General features: G+C 49.5%; 7 protein-coding genes across 7 annotated transcripts; 1 reads left to right on the top strand and 6 right to left on the bottom strand.

Annotated features, from left to right (window-relative positions):
- Nucleotides 1-1262: 1262 nt before the first annotated feature.
- N7503_002340 (H(+)-transporting V0 sector ATPase subunit a) lies at nucleotides 1263-4099 on the bottom strand (the record flags this gene model as incomplete). Its single annotated transcript, XM_057061887.1, has 5 exons — nucleotides 1263-1381; nucleotides 1440-3456; nucleotides 3513-3748; nucleotides 3816-3894; nucleotides 3974-4099. 5 exons carry the CDS (start codon nucleotides 4097-4099, stop codon nucleotides 1263-1265), a joined length of 2577 nt encoding a protein of 858 aa, XP_056925849.1.
- Nucleotides 4100-4521: 422 nt separating this feature from the next.
- Nucleotides 4522-5136, bottom strand: N7503_002339 (uncharacterized protein; the record flags this gene model as incomplete). The annotated part of the gene is made up of 1 exon (XM_057061886.1): nucleotides 4522-5136. The coding sequence occupies one exon, from the start codon at nucleotides 5134-5136 to the stop codon at nucleotides 4522-4524; it is 615 nt and encodes a 204-aa protein (XP_056925848.1).
- A 2003-nt stretch (nucleotides 5137-7139) lies between these two features.
- On the bottom strand, nucleotides 7140-8282 carry N7503_002338 (uncharacterized protein; the record flags this gene model as incomplete). Its single annotated transcript, XM_057061885.1, has 1 exon — nucleotides 7140-8282. One exon carries the CDS (start codon nucleotides 8280-8282, stop codon nucleotides 7140-7142), a length of 1143 nt encoding a protein of 380 aa, XP_056925847.1.
- A 261-nt stretch (nucleotides 8283-8543) lies between these two features.
- Nucleotides 8544-9242, bottom strand: N7503_002337 (GNAT family N-acetyltransferase; the record flags this gene model as incomplete). Its single annotated transcript, XM_057061884.1, has 2 exons — nucleotides 8544-9009; nucleotides 9067-9242. 2 exons carry the CDS (start codon nucleotides 9240-9242, stop codon nucleotides 8544-8546), a joined length of 642 nt encoding a protein of 213 aa, XP_056925846.1.
- Nucleotides 9243-9682: 440 nt separating this feature from the next.
- N7503_002336 (uncharacterized protein) lies at nucleotides 9683-9916 on the bottom strand (the record flags this gene model as incomplete). Its single annotated transcript, XM_057061883.1, has 1 exon — nucleotides 9683-9916. One exon carries the CDS (start codon nucleotides 9914-9916, stop codon nucleotides 9683-9685), a length of 234 nt encoding a protein of 77 aa, XP_056925845.1.
- Nucleotides 9917-10350: 434 nt separating this feature from the next.
- On the bottom strand, nucleotides 10351-12888 carry N7503_002335 (GcvT family protein; the record flags this gene model as incomplete). Its single annotated transcript, XM_057061882.1, has 1 exon — nucleotides 10351-12888. The coding sequence occupies one exon, from the start codon at nucleotides 12886-12888 to the stop codon at nucleotides 10351-10353; it is 2538 nt and encodes an 845-aa protein (XP_056925844.1).
- A 3881-nt stretch (nucleotides 12889-16769) lies between these two features.
- Nucleotides 16770-18510, top strand: N7503_002334 (uncharacterized protein; the record flags this gene model as incomplete). The annotated part of the gene is made up of 3 exons (XM_057061881.1): nucleotides 16770-17026; nucleotides 17091-17289; nucleotides 17344-18510. The coding sequence occupies 3 exons, from the start codon at nucleotides 16770-16772 to the stop codon at nucleotides 18508-18510; spliced, it is 1623 nt and encodes a 540-aa protein (XP_056925843.1).
- Between the last annotated feature and the right edge of the window lie 1101 nt (nucleotides 18511-19611).

Here is a 19611-nt window from a genome sequence, read left to right as displayed (position 1 = left end):
GCATGGACATGATCTCATATCTGGCTCAACCTTATTTTCATGTCATGACCCCTTTATTTTAAACCCCCATGCCCTTCTTCTTCCGGTTGAGTCGGAGTGATGTCCTTGCCTCTTGTCTACTTGTTGCTATATCCGGGCTCATTCCGATTACGACCAAATGTTTCGATGCCACAATTAGATCAGCTCAAAAAATATAATGCAAAAAAATCATTAAAATAATTGAATCTACACGTAGAGAAGAAATAGGAAGCATGCTTCACATAACCCGGGTCTTTTAAGTCTTTACTGGTATTCCAAGGTTGCCCAGAACCTAGGTGCTAAATGTCAGCAGATTGCAGATTTGGTCCCCAATACAGCACTGCTCGACGCCGATTTAAGCGTTCTATGAACAAAAGCACGGTGAAAATCAAATAAAAAAATTATTTTCCAATGTTCCACTATCACATGTCCATAGAGCTTCGTAGCTATCAAATCCCATTAAAACTTTCCATTATCAATCGACTCAATCAAAGCAAAGCAGCAATAGCAGCAGCAACAACAGGAGCAGCCGTAATAATAGCCCCAGCAGGTCCAGCCGCAGCACCAGTCTCAGTAGCAGCAGGCATAGTAAAAGAACTCAAGCCAGAAGTAACAGTCAACTCAAAGTAGTACTAATCAAGAGGCACAGTAGAATAAGTAACCTTGCTAGTAGTCGAAGAAGAGGTCTTGGTCCCACCAGCCGAACCACTCATACCAACACTCATAGTACAGCTAGCAGACTCAGTAGAAGACTTGAGCTTGCAGTCCCACATCTCAGTAACAGTGACATCGTAACCAGTAGAGTCGCCCGAGGTCGAAGCAATGTATTTGGCCGTTAAGCTCGCAGTTTCGGCGCCTTGGATGATAGTCCACGAAGTTGGACTGTTGCAGTCAGTCTTGGCGGCGTTCTGTTCCAATGTTGCTCAGGGAAAAGGAAAGCTCGAGCCTGGCGGCAAAGTCCAGGTTGAGCTCTAGTCATGCATCAGGATAGGATATCATTCAGGACCCAAATCTTACGAGCTACTTCACAAACCCCTAGGAATCTACTGCAACAACCTCTTGGAAGTCACGCTACGTATTGTTACTATGATTCCCACTACAAGTAGAAGCCCAATTCGGAACTGTATATTCTAGTCTCTTTACAATACATAGGACAAGACTCAGAGAGTGATAGATCCCACAGATGCGATAGCATGATAGTTGAAGAAAAAAGTTAACCGGAAATAAAGAATGTAAAGCCCAGTCTAGTCGACTGGGTCTTCGTCCAACAGGGCCTTGAAGCTGAACGGCATGAATGGAATACCCTCGCCCATGAAATGCTTGCTCATGGCCTCGACCCAGTGCAAACGTAGCGAGTGCAGCACTGCATATGTGATTAGTATTTTGCCATCGTTTTTGACCGGGTGTTTGGATTGACTTACTTGCAGAAACACCCTCCATACCCACGAGCACACTACATGACAGGACGAACCACATGAAGAAGCAAATAACGATCATGATGACCTGCAAGACCCCGCCTTCTTGATCGAGGGCCGATCCAAGGGTCATAGTCCACAGAACGATTGAAAGCTGTTGGTGGGCGAGGGAGAGAGCCCAGAGACGAAGGTAGGAGGCAGTGTGAGAGATACAGTTGAGGCAGAATTCGATGGTGTGGATGACTTGGTGGATCATGACATCGCTGAATTCAAACTCCTCGTGCTCCTCTCCATCGTGAATGTCCTGAGCAATCATAGCAACGCCTTCGCCATCGCTGGCCAGGCTGTCCCGGTTTGCACCAAAGCCGCCGTCCACATCGCCATCATCTTCAAGCGCACTGACACGAGACTGTTCGCCGAGGCCCCGATATCCCAGAGCGCGGGCGCGATTGTGTTCATGGCGGAGCCAGAATGGCTTGAGGAAAAGCATGATGGGCACTTGAATCACGGCAATGAGAAGTAGGAGCTGTTGCACCGTGCCCTGGCCGCGGTAGAGTGGTTGTTCAACAAAGCCGGGTTTCAGGAACATGAAAATAAGCATGTTGAGCAGACTTGGGGGGGATGCGTCACTCTCTTGCCAATTTACCGACCACTTGTAGAGAATAGTGACAACCAGGTAACCGAAGATGGACTGGAAGAACAGCATACCAGGAACAAAGTTGCCCCAAATATCAACCTTGGACTTGAAATGACGGGCATTGACAAGCTGGAAGCAGAGGGCAAAGGTCATGTGACTCCAGCCAAGCAAAATACTCATCTTCATCTTCATGCTGTTGGAGAAGAGCAATGAGTTTTCGGCCTCGTGCCAGTTCCAATCCAGACCAATGGGGAATCGATAATCGCCCTTGAGGGTAGCCTCCACAGTCTGTCCGGCCGTAAGATCCTCTGGCCACTCCCATGCACTGCTGAAGAAAGACATGGACTTCGAAAAGATATCATTATAAAGCACACCAGTATACATCGCGAAAAGACCCATCAGCAACATGATGTATCGTCCATAGAACGCCATGTATGAGATCTCATCGAGCTTGGTGCGTAGCAGCTTCTTTTCAAAGAAAATTAGAGCCGAGGCAGCGGAGGCCATGATGATTCCGTGACCGAGATCACCAAACATGACAGCGAAGAGGAAAGGGAAGGTCACAACGGTGTAAATACCAGGGTTAACTTCCGAATATTTCGGAATACCATAAGCATTCACAATTGTCTGGAATCCCTCCGTGAACTTGTTGGTGCGAACGTAAGTAGGCGGGGTCTTGTTGGTGCGGATCTGGTTGACGATGGTAGGAACGGACAGACCAGCCCTATCGTTGACATCTTGCAAGGTCGACTTGATCTGAGCGAGGGAGTTGGTTGGGCACCAAGCTTCTGCAATCAGCGTCTTGCGCGCCTGATCATAGGAGAATTTATTCAACGTGTCGTAGACAGCCTTCTCCTTCTTGACGATGATCATCCAAGCCACAAGTGACCGTGCGATCTGCGACAGCTCGGCATCTAATGTCTTTTTGGTGTTCTGAAGAACACTTCCAACATCGCCCAATCGGGTGTTAACCTCGTGGATCTGATCCCTTCTCAGCTCGCTGTTCTCGTCCACACCGTACAAGGAAGCACCCAACGACTCTGCAATTTTGCGGATTTTTGCCAGGATGCTGGAGCCGTGAGCAAAAATGACGTAGACATTCTTGTAGACCGCTTCATTTGTGCTGGGATCGATGATCGGTTCCGGGATCTCGGATTGGTTCATGTAAAGGTTGCCACGCAGGGTTCGCCAAAGGATGCGCTCGAAGGCACCGATCCGATCACGAGGAATAACACCAGCGACGAAGCCGATGTTCATCTCAGAAAAGCTCTGCTGGCCATGAGTATCACCATTAGCGCCTCGAGGAGCATGCTGTTCAACGTCGCGAAGCAAAGGCGCCTCGTCATTGTCGAAGGATTGGCGAATATCTTCGGTTTGGGTGTGGGCCTGTTTCGAAATATCAGTGTTGTCCTATCCTCCCAATAACGCATAGCAAGACTCACCCGGTCAAAGAACCCACCGGCCTCTCTCAAAACCCAGCGCCATTCAGAAAGCTCAACTTCGCGCTTCTTTAAGGTCTCGTAGCTATCATTCAAAGAAGCGATGCGTTGTTCGAGGCTTTCGCTGCGTTCGGCCAGCTCATCAATTTCCGAGGCCAGGGGAGCAGCCAAAGTATCGGAGAAGTCTGTCGAGGGGCGCATGGGAATGGCCGCCTTCTCTATCTGGGTGCGAAAGTAACCTGTCAAGACCCAACGGGTTAGCCAGTACTCATGATACATAGAAATCCTTTGATTGAAAACACATACGGAGTTGTCTCTCAACATTGTCAAGGCGGCGGATCTCCTTGGTAAACGTGCGTTGAAAAGCATTGGTATCGGGGTTCAGCTAAGGACACGCCATAGAAAGTCAGTCTAGCTGTTCACAACACTTAAGGGGGGTGATCCAGGGTCTCGCATCCACTTACATCTCTAAACTGCACTTGACCAAGCTCACCCAGAGCACTCACGACCTCTCTTCCGATTTCGTTGGCAATGTAGAGCTGGGTCAGGCTCATGTCCGACGAGCGGAAGAAGGTATCCTGCGGAGCCATGGTGGTGAACAGGCTTTTTGGAGCCAGGCCTTTCCACCAAGGAATTTGCAGTCAGATAACAAGGCTAATGGGTGGATCTCAACCTTTTGGCAAGATCTGTGGTAGGGACACAGATGCGTGGACGGTCTTCGGGAGTTGGCAGCTCCTGGCTCTGAGCTGGCCGTAGTGCACGTGAGGTCACATGATATGATCCACTTCCAAATTGAATATACGATTAGATTGAGAACTACTTCACAGAATTACTTATTAAAGTATAAAATAGCAAAATCAATTAGCAGATCCGGTTTCCTTGTCAACTCTGGTGGGTACAATTGATCCGCAAACGTAAAAACAATATCAGCTTCTGTTTAATCAAAGCCGTCAAACCATGTTCATAGATCAGCTCGGCGTATTCTTGGAAACATGACAACATTCTGGCTCTCTTACTCATTTTCGTTCTTAATCTCCTTCTTAATTTCACCCTCGACCGGAACCAGCAGATCCTCGTCCTTGATTTCATGCTTGGCATCATCCTTGACCTCGTTCTTGAAGGCCCAACCTAAAATATCCTCATCCTTGGCCTCATCCTTGGCATCACCATTGACCTTATCCTTGATTTCGTCCTCGACTTCGTTCTTGATCTCGTTCTTGATGACCGAATCCAGAAAATCCTCTTTTTTGACCTCATCCTTGATGCCACCCTGGATCTCCTTTTTCACTTCGTCATCGGCCTTGTCCTTGATTCCATTCTTTGCGTTGTCCTCGATGGTTTGATCCACCAGATCTTCATTGGCTGTAGTCCAGAGATTCTCACGTTGTTCTCCCATGGTGAGATCCTCCATGATCCCGCTTTGGGTGTCTGGTAAAGCTTTGCCAGTGTTCGTCTCGGATAGCTCAAGAAAATTGACATCTTCAGTCAAATCAGGGAGACCTTGCAGCTCTCCATTCATGAGACCAAGCATATGCTTGATCTTCTTCGCATGAGTAGCTCTGGCGGATTTATCTCCAGCAAAAATATGGGGGAGATGCAGCTTTAATTGTGTGATGAGACTTCGCATGAAAGTTTCGGAACGACGGTTTTTGGTGACACGATTAGGTTCATACTGTTTCCTCACTTCACTGTTGGCAATTACGCTTAACCCTGAGTAGCGCGTCTTGTCTCTGCTGTAGCATGCCTGTCTGTTCTCTTTTGAAACATCTTTGTATCATGATTAGTGTACATTTTGACTGTTCCATCTATTCTCAACTTACTAAAGAAGTCACAGGCGAATACTTGCACCATGCCGTGATGCATGGACCTTTGAATGCAGTTTGCGCAGGCACCGCTTCTTACACACTGAGTAGCAACACAATCTCTGTATGTCTTGTTTTTGCCAGCTTGGCAGGCAAGGCAAGCCTTATCTCCTTGGAAAATACTACCCACCATCTGTAATATGGTTGTCTCCTTGTATTTGCTGTTCTTATTTTTTTTTTTCTGACACATCTCCAGTAGGAGATCCAGAGACATCCTGGTCGCCCACGGAACTCGAAAAGACTTGGTATCGTTGTATAAATCGATGAGTGGGCCTGACATTCTGTGACATTTCTGATCGAAAAACTGAACAAAAGGTCTTATCTGTGCATCTTCCCGGGATCGAAGTTCTGAGCCGGGGACAATCTCAAGCCCATCATTCCTCTGCCCTTGGTCGAATTTGGATGGTTCAATGTCTTTATCCGCAGATGACAAGTGTTTTTGCGTAACTGGCGATGTGGGCGTGAGGTGTTTGTTCTTGGGAGGCTGGCGAGTGCCATCGAGTGATAGCTTCGGGAAAGCTTTGCTTGCCATACTGAAGAATTGAATGCGTTAACTTTGAGACAAATGATGGAGGGGTGGTGATAGAAGATTAAATTCGAAGGATGGCAGCCTCTAGTTTCAATCATTTTATACCTTAGCTGATTAAGTAAGAATGTTTGTTCAGTGACTATACTGCTGAGAAACCTTCTCCGCTGGAATAGCATACTTTCTCGTCATTCTTCTTCATGCCCATTACTAGTGTCGCTGGTGGCTTATAGTTTCTATCCGAGGCAAACATTGTTCACGGGTGATTTTGGAAATATAATATTTTAACAAGCTCTCACAATTTTGGCAAGCTACTGCTCTAAGTCCCTACCGAAGGGCACCTGGGCAGACGCAGCACAATAATCAACAATAGTTTTTTTAATATGCATATACATAGGTTTCAGGACATCTTTACTAATAACATATACATTCATGTACCTCCGAGATCAGCCTTACTAGAATAGGAAAAGTCTCTAGGGCAAGCGGCAGGAAACCCTCCAGCGCCCCTCTTTAGCCCCGCTCTTCTCCCCCTCCTTCACATAACTCAAATAGACCGTTTGTCCCCCTCCGATCATCAATTGGCCTTCGCATTGAATTAACGGTGTCGCCTTTGAATGCAATGTCATCTCTCAAGGCCATTGATGGCTAGCGAACTTCCAAGGTTGTGGGTTGGTTAACAGTAGGGTCCTGCAAGATGGTTACGCTGAGTCGCTACTCTTGGTCCTCCGAGTCAATTTAGCAGTGGAGACACTCAGCCTACTTTCCAAAGTAGCTCTGATTTCACTCTTCTAGTCTTTGGTTCTTCACCTGCCAACCAACAACTCATTTCCTTCTGAGGGTGCTCTTTCCTTTTCCTTTCGTTGGGTTATATACCACTTACCGGTAGTCCCAGTGTCCTTCGGGACATTTGGTCAAATGAAAATATACAGAGAAGATTAGCATGGCCCCTGCACTAAGGATGACACGCTCAATCAAAGAGAAGCTACCAGTTTTTTTTTTCTTTGCTGGAGCTTGGTTGAGGTGTGAGGCTATTTCGAAGATTGGGGTCCTGCGTTCGACTCCGGGTCTGAATGTTCCCTTTTTGGACTTTCCGGGTTCCCTCTTGGCAGCCCAGCACTTAACTTAGTGCAACCCTTGTCCAATATTATTGATTGACTCTGGTTTCAACATTCATAGATCATCGCAGATTAAAAAAATATATATTTAAAAAGAAAAGAAAAAATAAAATGAAGCTTATCAGTTTTAATAGTATGGATCTTCCAACCCAAGCTTGACATACTGTTCCTCGAATTCCTCAAACAGCTTATTCAGACCAAGAAGACTCAAATGATCCTTGTCATCCTCTTCATCCATGAACCACAGCATGTTGTGAATATCAAAAGTGATGGCCAGCATATATCCATATTCCGACTCCAGAAAAACCTGGTCCCCAGTGTCCCAGTCACCAGTCAGTGCATTCCACTGTCTAGCATACTCTTCACAAAAGTGCTTTTTCTCCTCCTCGGTATACTTCTTACACCTAGCTATTTTGCTCTCCTCGTCAAACCACTTGAACATCTTCTGCATAAAGTGTCCACCGATATCAAAGGCTCGATAGTTCCGCATCACAAATTCAAAGTCAATCAGCGCAACTGTACTTTCGCCTTCCTTCGGGTCATTCTTGACCATGGTGTTCATAAACTGGACATCATGAATACACCACGCTGTTTTCCCTCCTATAGATTCCAGCTTTTTCACCACTTTCTTCAGCCTCGTTCCGAAGTCGTATTCGACTAGCTTATCCACATTGACACCGCCTAGTTTCCCAAGCACCTTCAATTTGTTCAGTCCGTGGTACTTCTCAAGTCCACTGACGACAGCTTCGTAGTATGAGTCCACTGCCTTTTCCTGCCGTGGTGTTTTCAAGACATGGAACGTCGCCAGTGCCTTTGCCACATCTGCTCGGATTACTGCATTCTCAACATCCTCTGGCTCCATGTTCTGTGCTTCTAAGAACTCGTCGATTCTCCCAAGTGTGCCATCTTGTGTCTCGAAGAACCCATGGACTTTCGCTCCTAGTCCGGTCCGACCGTACTGAGAGCAAAGAATTGCTTCTTCGTGTTTCGTTGGCGCAAGGTGTTTGAATATCTCAAGATTGACTTCGGTGTTATTATGGAATTTGATGAACACTTTCAAGGGCTCGGTGGCGGTGCCAGTAGCGGGCTTCGGTCGCTCCACGGGGCAGTGAGCGTTGGAAAATGAGACATTATATGACATGGTCAGGGTCTCGGGATCCACGGATGGCCATTCTTTTGTTAGGAATCTGGCGATGATGTCTCTGACGTCCGTCTTGGATGGTACTTTTTCTTTGGGAAGGGCCACGGGGATGAGAGTCAAAATGGCCATAGTGATATATTCAGGGAGTACTAGTGGCCCAGCTAGTTGGTGAGGAGAAGACAGGGAGATGATAGACACATAATAGACACCCCGGCGCGGTGGCAATTTAGTGTTCAGCAGCAATGTTGTTATCGGGGTCTCAATATGGTTTAGGGCAGTCGGGGGACTCGGGGCTTGGACATCTCCCGAGATCAGAACTTGCTATCACATACGATGAGTAAAGCCTTGAACTTGTCGATTGAATGAATATATCTAGAAATCTAAGGCTCTCTAAATGGCTTCTGGTCTCTGTAACGAAAATAATGCTACAGTATCTCCCATCAGTGGTATCTCCTCGTAAATCTTGAACCCATTCTTCAGAAGGACTTTCATACTCCCCTCATTCGCCTTATTACACGCCGCATACAGCTTCTCCGATTCCATTGCATCCTCACCAGGTTGCTGCTTCAAACTTGTCCTCTCGAGCTTCCACCACGCATCCACAACACCAGCTACAGCTTCACTAACGAACCCCTTCCCCCAAAACTCAGGATGAATACCATATCCGATGGATGGCGCCGGCACCAGTGCATTCACACTCACCATGCCAATAACTTTCAGTGTCGGATCATCAAGCTGTATTACAGCAAACGTAAATAGTCGTCCCAAAGCACCCGATGCATCTGGTGTTTTGAAGGTTTTACCGGCGATCGCAGCCTCTGTCTCTTGGACCTCTTTATGGGGAATTTTAGGCCAGCTAAATCGGACTCGTCAATTCCTATCATCTTAGATGCTGATGAGCTCGGAGACTCACAGGAAGTCGGCCACGTCTTGTCGACGCCGGTACTCGAAGATGTCAGCTGCATCGGACAGCTCAGCCGGTCTTAGATAGAGACGTGGAGTCTTAATTGCGGATACTTTGGCAGGGATAATCACTCTAATCTCCTGCTCAGGATAGAGGCTGCCTTTGCTGGGTGGCGAGGATGTCATGGTAGGCTGTGGTGTTGAGTTGCGGATACTTTGGCAGGGATAATCACTCTAGTCTCAGGGGATAGAGGCTGCCTTTGCTGGGTGGCGGGGATTTCATGGTAGGCTGTGGTGTTGAGTTATCTAAAGTGACTCATCGATAGGAAATTTTCTTAAGCTCCCAGCTGTCAGCAACTAGCGCCGGATTATGGTGTGCTTGTGCTTCATGACACAAAAGCACGGTCGCCCGCCCACGCTTCGTGATTGGTACATACTTATTGAAAGTACGCGTAGCTAGCTGCCCACTACATGTTTTGAATTGCGGAAAAGCCCCAGAGGAATAAGTTGACAGGAGAGTATCATCGTATCGTCATATTCACAGATAATTTACAACCAACCGGACTAGAACAGCATCCCACTTCTTGGAAACCTTCAGGCAAACATCATCTCATATGTAGATAAGATCAAGCACCGCCCTCCCTCTTCGCATATTCCTCTTCCATACGCTCCTCATACAGACGATCGGCCTCCTCCCTGCTCAGCGCCGGCTCGCTCTCGGCAGCGCCTGCAGCTGAAGAGCTAGATACATCATGTTGGCCATTGCTGCCGTTGTTTGCGGAGAATGTATTGGATGAGGGCTGGTCTTGGGCGATTTGTTGTTGCTCCTTATCGTAGATGTCTGCGGTCGGGATGGGCATTTTTGAGGTGGGTGGATAAATGCGCGGGTTGATCGACGTTGTTATTGTGTTTAAAGGAGAGGTATGATGGGTGATGGTGTAAAAGTAGTAGAGTGTGAGGATTCGAAGCTGGTGTTGGAGATTTGGAGATGGGTGGTGGATTCTTGGATGTGGATCATGGTGGATGTGGCAAGAGCTTTGTTAGGTGCGACGTCATGGGTGGGTTCTTATGTCCTAGGTAGCTACGGCACTCTACAATGCGCAGGAAATTGTAGTCTCGAATCAAGATTCTGTTCATCGCTCTCATTGAAACACATTGAAATTCGTCAGACGCTCATTGCAAGAAGAAAAGAAAAGAAACAAGAATCTTCCACGTTCACGCTTATATATATGCAGTTCGACATAGCAATCAAATCGTTCATCATGACAGGGGTAAATATATAGAGGATTGAAATTTATAGTCGGTGTCTCAGCGGTTGCTGCATTGCTGGGTCAATGACCGGTTTTTCATCAAGTAGACGTCTCGAATCTGGATCATACAGCGGCTCCGCTGCGACTGTAGCCTTGATCCGACGGCCAAAGTACTCGATTTCGACAACTTGTCCCTCCGACACATTGCTTGGCAACCAAGCATAAGCAATGGGTTTGCGAACTGTATAACCAAAGGCAGCCGTGGTGACGTAACCAACTGCCTTGCCATTGAAGAACACTGGTTCCTTGCCCAGGACCATGGAGCGCCCGTCATCAACAGTGAGACAACGCAGCCGGCGAGTGGGCTTTTCTTTGACAAGGCGCTCCAGCGCAGCCTTACCAACGTAGTCCTCCCATTTACTCGCTCGGATAGCACTGGCAACACCTGCCTCGTAGGGGTTGTGCTCGGTGTTTATGTCGGCGCCGTAAGTGCGGTAGCCCTTCTCCAGACGTAGTGCGTTGAAGGCACCCCGACCGGCAGGGATGAGGCCGTGTGTCTTTCCTGCGTTCGCAATGGTATCCCAGAGCCGCTGACCATATTCAGCGCTGGTTTGAATCTCCCAACCCAATTCCCCAACATAGGACTTGCGCAGTGCTGTGACTGGAATGCCGTTGATGATGGCGTTCTTGGCGGTGAAATAAGGAAATGCCTTGTTGGTGAAGTCATCTGTGCTTATGCTGCTGATCACATCCCGGGATCGAGGACCCCAGAGACCGATACAGCAGGTGCTGCCGGTGATGTCGCGCACCTGGACCCATTGTCCCTGGCGACGGGCTTCACGGGAGAGATAAGCGAGATCCGTGGCCGTGTTGGCGCCCACCTGGAACAGATTTTCGTCAAGTCTTGCAATGAAGACGTCGCTGAGAATGCCGCCATGGTCATTCAGGAGAAGAGCGTGGTTGATGGCGCCTATCTTGGTAGCGACGTCGGCGGTGGTCAGGCGCTGGAGCAGATGCAGTGCACCGGGGCCGGACACTTCGAATCGGTGGAAGGAAGTCATATCGTACATGGCCACTGCATTGCGGGTCTTCCATGCCTCTGCTGCCACGATGGGCGAATAGAACTGCGAGGACCAGGCATCTCTTTCGACCGGTTGCCATTCTGCTGGAAGACACTTGAGAAGGTATGAGTTTGATTCGTACCAGAAAGGGCGTTCCCAGCCTCCAAGCTCAAGGAAATAGGCACCCAGACTCTTCTGTCGAGAATAGAAGGGACTGGTACGAAGATTTCGGGGTGACTCTTTAGGCTGTGATGGGTGAAGGATATCGTAAATCTCGACAAAGTTCTGCGCCGAGGTTTCATTGATATAGGCGCGACTGAGCTGCACTTCTTCAAACCGGGATAGCTCGCAGTCGGTGAGATCGATCTGGGATCGACCCGTTGTGAGAACCTCAGCGACAGCGCGTGCAACGCCAGCCGAATGAGTGACCCACACAGCTTCAGCAACCCAGAAGCCGTCCAGGTTTGGTGCTTGACCAATGATGGGTCCGCCGTCGGGAGTAAACGAAAACACACCATTGAACCCATCATCAATCTGAGTGTCCCGCAGAGCAGGCAAAAGCTTCTGTGACTCTTTCCAAGCAGGTTCAAAGTCCTCCTTAGTAAACTCAAGACGAGATGGCATGTTCTTCTCATCGACATGCTTGGGAGTCAGACCCAATGACCCTGCGACGACAGGCATTGGGCGATGGCCATAGTATCCAATACCATACTGTTCACCATGCTCTCGGTAATATAGATCCTGATCCTGGTGCCGCAAGATGGGCAATTCTGCGTTCATTCCATTCATCCGCTTGTTGAGATCACGCCCGGCAAGTGCTGGCACAGCAGTAGTCTTTGCATACTGATGCGCCAAGGGCAGCAAAGGAATAGACACACCAACCATCGCACCGATCTCCACGCCCCAAAACCCAGCGCAGGAAATGATGATATCAGCGGGAATGAAGCCTTTAGGCGTTGTCACGCCCGTCACGCGACGGCCCGCCCGCTCGATGCCGGTAACAGGAGTCTCACCGAAGTAGCGGACGCCAGCTTTCCTGGTCCGTTCAATGAGCAGTTGGGTTGCGCGAGCAGCCAGGGCAAGACCGTCGCTGGGGATGTGAAGGCCGCCTAGAACAATGTTTTGATCGAGGTGAGGATATAATTTGAGACACTCCTCGGAATTGATGAGGCGCGCCTCAATGCCCCAGGAAGAGGCATAACCATGTTTACGCTTGAGCTCCTCCAGCCGAGCGGGTGTTGTAGCAACCTCCAGACCACCAACCTGATTGAAGCAATTCTGACCGTCCTTCTCAATCGACAATAATTTGTTGACGGTATAGCGTGCTAGATTGGTCATGGTTTTGGATGGTGTAGTCTGGAACACAAGGCCTGGAGCATGGGAAGTCGAGCCACCAGGCATCTGGAGGGGGCCCTGCTCAACAACGGTAATGTCAGTCCATCCTCTTGAGACCAGCTCGTCGGCGATGTTGGTGCCCACGATGCCGGCGCCGATGATGACCACGCGCTGTGTGAGAGCCATGATAAGGTTTTCGCGGTTTAGTAATTCGCTGCCTAGGAGCAGCATGCGAGTCTTTGTCCTTTATGTAGGTGGTCGGCGATAGCAGTAGCTTGCCCCTCCTGCGGAGAGTTTATATTTCTTTCCCCTCCCCCGCAGGTATACCATGATGCTTGTATGCAATGGGATTGGTGAAAGGCACTATACGCCCCGCAATAACCGGTGGATTGTAGACTGGTGATGATACCAGCATCGGACAGACGGTCCAGATCTGAGACCACCGAGCCGTACGCGGACCGTTGGATAAGATTACCATTTTTGGTGGTCTTGTTGCGTGGTGATTGGCTTACCAGACATCGATCCTGGAGTCCGGTTCGGTTGAGAACCGCTCACGTGTCCGGGCGAGGCATGATAATACCGGGGGCGGGGACTTTAGATCGTGGCCCACTGGCGTTGTTCAGAGCTATCAAAGGCCGCTGAAAAGTATCTTGAGTTGTCAGGGCGCCAAGCGAAGACACAGTTGCATGGGGATTCCTCAGTCACGAAAGACAAGAGCTCACGCGTCTAATAACAACCCTCGAATATAGTGGGGCAAGTCTAAGATCTACAGCGGCTGAAAGCTGAACAGCAAGTGAAGTGATACATTATTTCTTAACGATAATTTTAGTGTTTTATCGCCTACAAAATATAGCTGAATGGTGTACTCTTCTCCAATCTCGGGTCACTGACCCAAGCATTGATGAAAAGAAAGAACCACATAGTGGGAGTGCCAAAGAATACGCCTGTCAATGACCCGAAAGCCGTTGAACAAACCAGTCCGCCGCGCTGTGCAATGCAGGGACCAATCTGTGGTGGACCACCTTCATGATCGCGGCCACCCAAACAAGGTAAGTATGAAGAAGAAAAGAAAAAGAGGAGGAAGGGAGGAAGAGAAGAGAGGTATTTATACCCGTGAGGGAAAGGGGCACTAGCCAAGCGAGGGGCCAGGTGACTAATCAAAAGCGAGACATGTTTGAGTCGTTTGCTTAGTTTGCTCACCCCTGGAATGTGATGCCTCAGGTGTGAAGTCGTACATGCCTGCTATAGGCGAAGTGAGCTGTCATGTCACCTTGCATCTGCAGGTTGCAGTAGAAACTGAGTCTGGTATGAAGGACCAAAGCCACATTGCCTCGTAGGACTCAATTATTGGTTCTCCTTGTCCCATAGCAGGTACATGACTCATCTTGGAACGCCATGCTCTGTCGCAGAAAAAAGTGGGTGCTTCCAGTGCAAGCTCTGGTGGAACCTCTCCTATTTCCATGGATTCAGAGCAACTCTGTACGGTGGTCCCTCATCCATAATGGGTCCATGGTTTTTCCGGGCTGTCTTGATTTTTTTTTTTCTGTGCTCTACATCATTTCCCCAATATGGTAGAAGCCCGTCGGCACCACTACTAGACCAGTCTAGTTCTCCGAGATGGAAGGAAAGATTGGATTCACCGCAATATCGGTTAACGAGAGCGCGCATCCTCATCAAAGAGTGCCATGGTTAAGACCGCCTAGAGGATTAGTCTAGTGGACGCTAGGATCGACGGAGACCATCCGTGCAGAGCTTAGATGAACAAAGAAAGTCTCAACCAACAACAACTCGGGTACACCGCATCTCTGCGAGAATAATCGTGCTTGGCACGGCTCGGTTGTTGCTTGGGATCTTCAAGAATTGACATCCCGACGCTATTCTACACTATGCCTGCGGGCATTTCCGCCAGTACTTACCCTGCAACAGCGGGAAGCCCCCTTGGCACCGCATGGCACTTGCATGCAAAAAACCTGTCATCCGGCATTCCTTCGATCGACATGGATGGCACTGGCCCTTCGTGTAGGAAGTGATCAAGGCCTGGAGCTCACAGGATAGGGGCAGCAAAAAAAATGGAATGTAAAAATTCATGGCAGGATTGGCAAATAGTGACTTTCTTGGCCCCAACAGGTGAAAAAGGGGTAATATGACGATGCAATTGGTTGCCGGGCTGGAGTGGATCGCCCGTGTGGGCTATCATTACTGGAAATGTTCCGATAGTCAGAATCCTACCTGACCGACTTGGAAAGCATCAGATTATTAAAGCGAGTCAAATGGGATTGAGAGGCAGAGTCCGATGAACCATGGCAAACATCCGAAACATATCTATCAAGTTTTGGCGTAAGACGTGTATAGGGAGTCAACCAGCCACCGACGGTTTATGGCTTAAGACACGGGACCACCTTAAGTGGGGCCTAACCGTACATTGAAGTCGTTAGCCCACCGACGGATCATCTAGAAAGTAGTAGCCGCGCTAGCGAGAAAAAGTAAATGAAATCTCTGTCGCGAAGAGCAGGGACCTAGGTGGAAAGGGGCTTAATTAGGGGACATTGGGTAGCAAATGATAGTGGATCAAGGTCAAAATAATAAATTTTTAGTCCCGTCTTTGACAAGGTCAACTTGTTTGTGATACGCGTTATCACGTAACAGCAACACGGACCATAAGGTGAGGATGGCGCCAGTCATCATACTGGCTTCAGAAGATCATGGGATCCTGGATGAATCGGTGGTCACAACGGCTGCCTTGAACGATGATACGCCAGTGATAGGGCACGACAGATGAGATATGACGCTCGAAAGTCAAAGAGAGATGGTGCGATACCGCTGGTTGGCCACGAGGGCTGGCACGCCACTCGATGATAGAGTTGATGATCCGGGTCATTTGACATCAGACAAAGTCGGCATTGCTCTTCCGCTGGATCAGCATTACTCGTAGGCCAATCCGGGCTGTCCAACCCTCGCTGATCACCATGCAGAAAAGATACATACTCCTTCCCCTCTCCCCCTCCCCCTTCTCTCAAGGGATCAAAGGATTAGACCCTTTTGGAAGCCAGAGGGGCTTGACAAGGAACTTTTAGATTTTTTTTTATCTCTTATAGATTAAGCCTTGTGCATTACGAACTAAAAATCCCTCCTAGACTATAAAAACATTTGGGGACCAATTTCGGGGGAAGTATAAAGCCCCTCTGCATACCTAACTGGTTTTACTAAGTATACCTGGAATATCAACCCCCTTTCACGGTGTAACATTAATGGTTATCGCAAGGACCAACGGCGGTCTATACTCGAATCGGGTGACTCAAAGGAAAATGAATAATTCATAAAAATGGACCCAATGAAACCTAACTAAGAATCTGTACCAAAGACTCAAAAATCAAATAATAAAAATCAAACAAATCAGAAAATTAGGTCGCGTGTGCGAAAAGTCAAAACACACCTAATTATTTACAAACCGGGACCGGAGCCGAGCTGCACGGGTAAATTAGGGGGCCGTTGATTCAAGCTGCATTGACGATCCTAGGTGGTGTGATGGGATTTCCGACTGTATGCAATAGAGTACTTCAGAAATCGAGACTAACAATTTACTAGAATTAATGATCTGGTTTCACAATAGTTCATAACCAATAACAAAGAGCGGGAAGGCAATAGAAGGGTTACCTAGGGTACTGATTTTTATAGTTAATGATACGAGTTTCAACCCAAGGTCTCCATAATAAGTTAATTAGTGAAGGTCGAGTCAATCCCAAGTACTTTTCTCCCCCTGAGGTCGGCGTTACATAAGCCAATGACCCACTCAGTCTGGACTCCCTGCAGTTCCTTTCCCGTTTAGGAGGCAAGCGCCATCAACAGTCTCCCCCCCATGCCGCTCTTTTTTTCGCCCTTTCCTCCCTTTTTTTTCCCTTCCCTTCTTCTCACCTGCAAAGCAAAATACCCCCCCTTTCCTATCTTCGTTGTGATACCCGAGCTTTCCAGCTCTTATTTCTTTTGCTTTTGAGATACCCCGATACCCTGCTCTTTTCTTTTAATCGATACCCCAAAACAAGCTCCGGCTTTTAATACCCATTTTAATCATGTCTGACGTTCAGAAGCCCGTTGAGGAGACCCCCGTGGTCATTCCCGCTGCTGAGACCGCTGTCGAGGTCCCCGCCACCACTGAGGCCACTGAGGCCCCCAAGGAGACCACCGAGGTCGCTCCCGTTGAGGAGACTGCCACCGACAAGCCCGCTGAGACTGAGGCCCCTAAGGAGGAGGCCAAGGAAGAGGCCAAGGAGGAGGTTAAGCCCGCCAGTGAGGGTATCCTCGGCCACAAGGCTCCCGGTCTGGTCAAGTGAGTGATATCTATGCAACAGGACATATAAGAGCTTTGCGACTAATATCGGTTTCGCGCATAGGAGCCTTCGTTTTGCCAAGCGTTTCTTCTACTTCAACGATGAGCCCGTTGAGGCCAAGCAGCTCTCTGTCTTCCACCAGAACGAGAAGCCCGCCGTCGCCAACCCCACCGCTGCCTGGGCCAGCCAGACCGGCAAGGGTCTGCTCTTCCTGACCAAGCGCGCCGAGGACAAGGCCACCCCCGCTGGCATCTTCAACCTGGTATGACTCGACGAGAACAATCGAAAGCTAGAATACGACTAACATACATGCTAGGCTGAGATCTCCGACCTCACCAAGGAGGGCTCCAACGAGTTCCTCTTCAAGGTTGCTGGCCAGAAGCACACCTTCCAGGCCTCCAACGCTACCGAGCGTGACAGCTGGTTCGTCGCCCTCGAGGCCAAGTCTGCTGAGGCCAAGGCCGAGAAGGAGACCCTCACTTCCAGCGAGGGCTACAAGGCTGAGCTCGAGAAGCTGACCAAGCCCGCCGTTGTCGTTGCCGCCAAGAAGCCCGAGGAGAAGAAGGAGGAGGCCCCCGCTACCGAGGAGGCCAAGACTGAGGAGGCTGAGCCCAAGGAGGAGAAGCCCAAGGAGACTGCCAAGAGCCGCTCCCAGTCCCGCAAGCGCGGCAGCATCTTCGGTGCCATCCTCGGAAAGAAGGAGACTGAGGAGAAGAAGGCCGAAGAGCCCAAGGAGGAGACTGCTGAGGAGACCAAGGCTGCCGAGCCCGCTACTGAGGCCGCCATTGAGACTCCCGCCGAGACCATTGCTGAGCCTGCTGCTGAGCCTGCTGCCACCGAGGCCCCCATTGAGGCTGAGGTTGTTGCCGCTCCTGTCGAGGCCACCGAGAAGAAGGAGGAGAAGAAGGCTAAGCGCGCCTCCATCTTCGGAAACTTCTTCAACAAGGTCACCAGCCCTTCCCAGGAGAAGTCCGAGAAGGAGGCCACCGCCCCTGTTGAGGAGACTCCCGTCGCCAGCTCCGCCCCCCAGCTTGACAACCCCGTTGAGGAGGCCGCTGCCCCCATTGAGGCCGAGGCCGTGATCGCCCCTGCTGAGGCCGAGGCCGCCAAGGAGACCACTGCTGAGACTCCCCTTGAGACCCCCAAGGACAAGCGCCGCTCTTCGTTCTTCGGTTTCAAGAAGGAGAAGAAGGCCGACACCTCCGACAACGAGGCCACCACTGATGGTGAGAAGGAGGCCAAGAAGGCCAACAAGCTCGGCGGTCTCTTCCGCAAGCCCTCCAAGGCTGTGAAGCTCGACAAGGAGGGTGTTGCCGCTGCTGAGACTGAGGTCAAGCCCGAGCAGACTGAGGCTTCTACCGAGGTCGCTGCTGAGACTGTTGTTCCCGTTGAGGAGGCCACCAAGGCCACCGAGACCGCTACCGCCGAGGAGCCCAAGAACGTTGAGGTCCCCACCTCCACCCCTGTTCAGGCTGCTGCTTGAATTGCCTCCCCGGGACGTGTGGAATATGAGCGATGGTGGGACCTAACCACTGCATCGTCGCCTGCCCACAATATTTGACGGACTCGGTCGCTCCTTTGGAGCTCGAGTCTGGATCGTGCAAATACGGATTTATACCATTTTAGCTTCCAGCTGCTTGTTTTTGCTTTTGCCTCGACACTGTCACTCCTTTCGTCATCGTCATTTCTAGGCTTTGATCTGAGAGGGTGTCAATGAGATACCCGCTGCTCACTGTTCACTGTTTTCTTTGTTCTTTTGCTCCAAAAATCCACATAATCCTCGTGTCCCTGATTCTCTGAATCGCCGTTCGTTCTTCTTTTTTAACGACACGCGACCCGCAACCGACTTTCGAATTGCGACGTGCTTAATGCGTTACGTGGTGTGTTGCCCGACTAGATTGATACCACTCTGCCGTTTCTGGTTCTGCGTTTTGGCTTTCCTGTTCGATACCCTATGGGGAGGAAAGGTGATTTGCTTTGACGTGGCTAAGGCTATTCTTTATCTAATTATTTGGCCTGGTTGCTTTTCAAATTGTCCCCCTCTACAGTTGTCTACCGTTGTTCCCGTCTCGCGCGGTTTTCTTTCTCCACTGCGTCGTGGGTGCGGCACATACTGCGTTAGGTAATACTTAATAGAATCTTTTCTGTTTGCTTTTAAATATACACTCTCTTTGTTCCAGGTTCACACCTGTGTGGTTTGAGGCTTGTTAGATTTGTAGATACCTAGGTGTATAGTATTATAAGCCCCGGAGTCTTAAGAGTTCCCAGCAGGGTTTATTGAGGTCGAATGGGTCTCTCTGCATATGGTGGGCCGTTCAAACTGGATTCCCTGCATTAGCAGCTACCAGGTCTGTATGCAAGCAATACTCGGGATATCCACGGATCGGGATCCATCGAGATGCGTTGGTCTGGGGTGCATCTGGTTTCGACGGCGGGTCTTGCCGATCAGGATAAGGCACGCGCTGATGGGCACATTGTCTATGAGCACTAGCGTACCCGCGAAATTCTCGTCATCGGGAGCGCCCGCACATGACGATGTCATACCCAACCACTGATGGGAAGTAAAGATACCCGTGCACAGTTG

This window comes from Penicillium pulvis (assembly GCF_028828015.1).
Source record: "Penicillium pulvis strain IBT 33274 chromosome Unknown contig_12_segment0_segment0, whole genome shotgun sequence".
Lineage (NCBI taxonomy): Eukaryota > Fungi > Ascomycota > Eurotiomycetes > Eurotiales > Aspergillaceae > Penicillium > Penicillium pulvis.
This window is presented reverse-complemented; position numbering and strand designations above follow the sequence as displayed.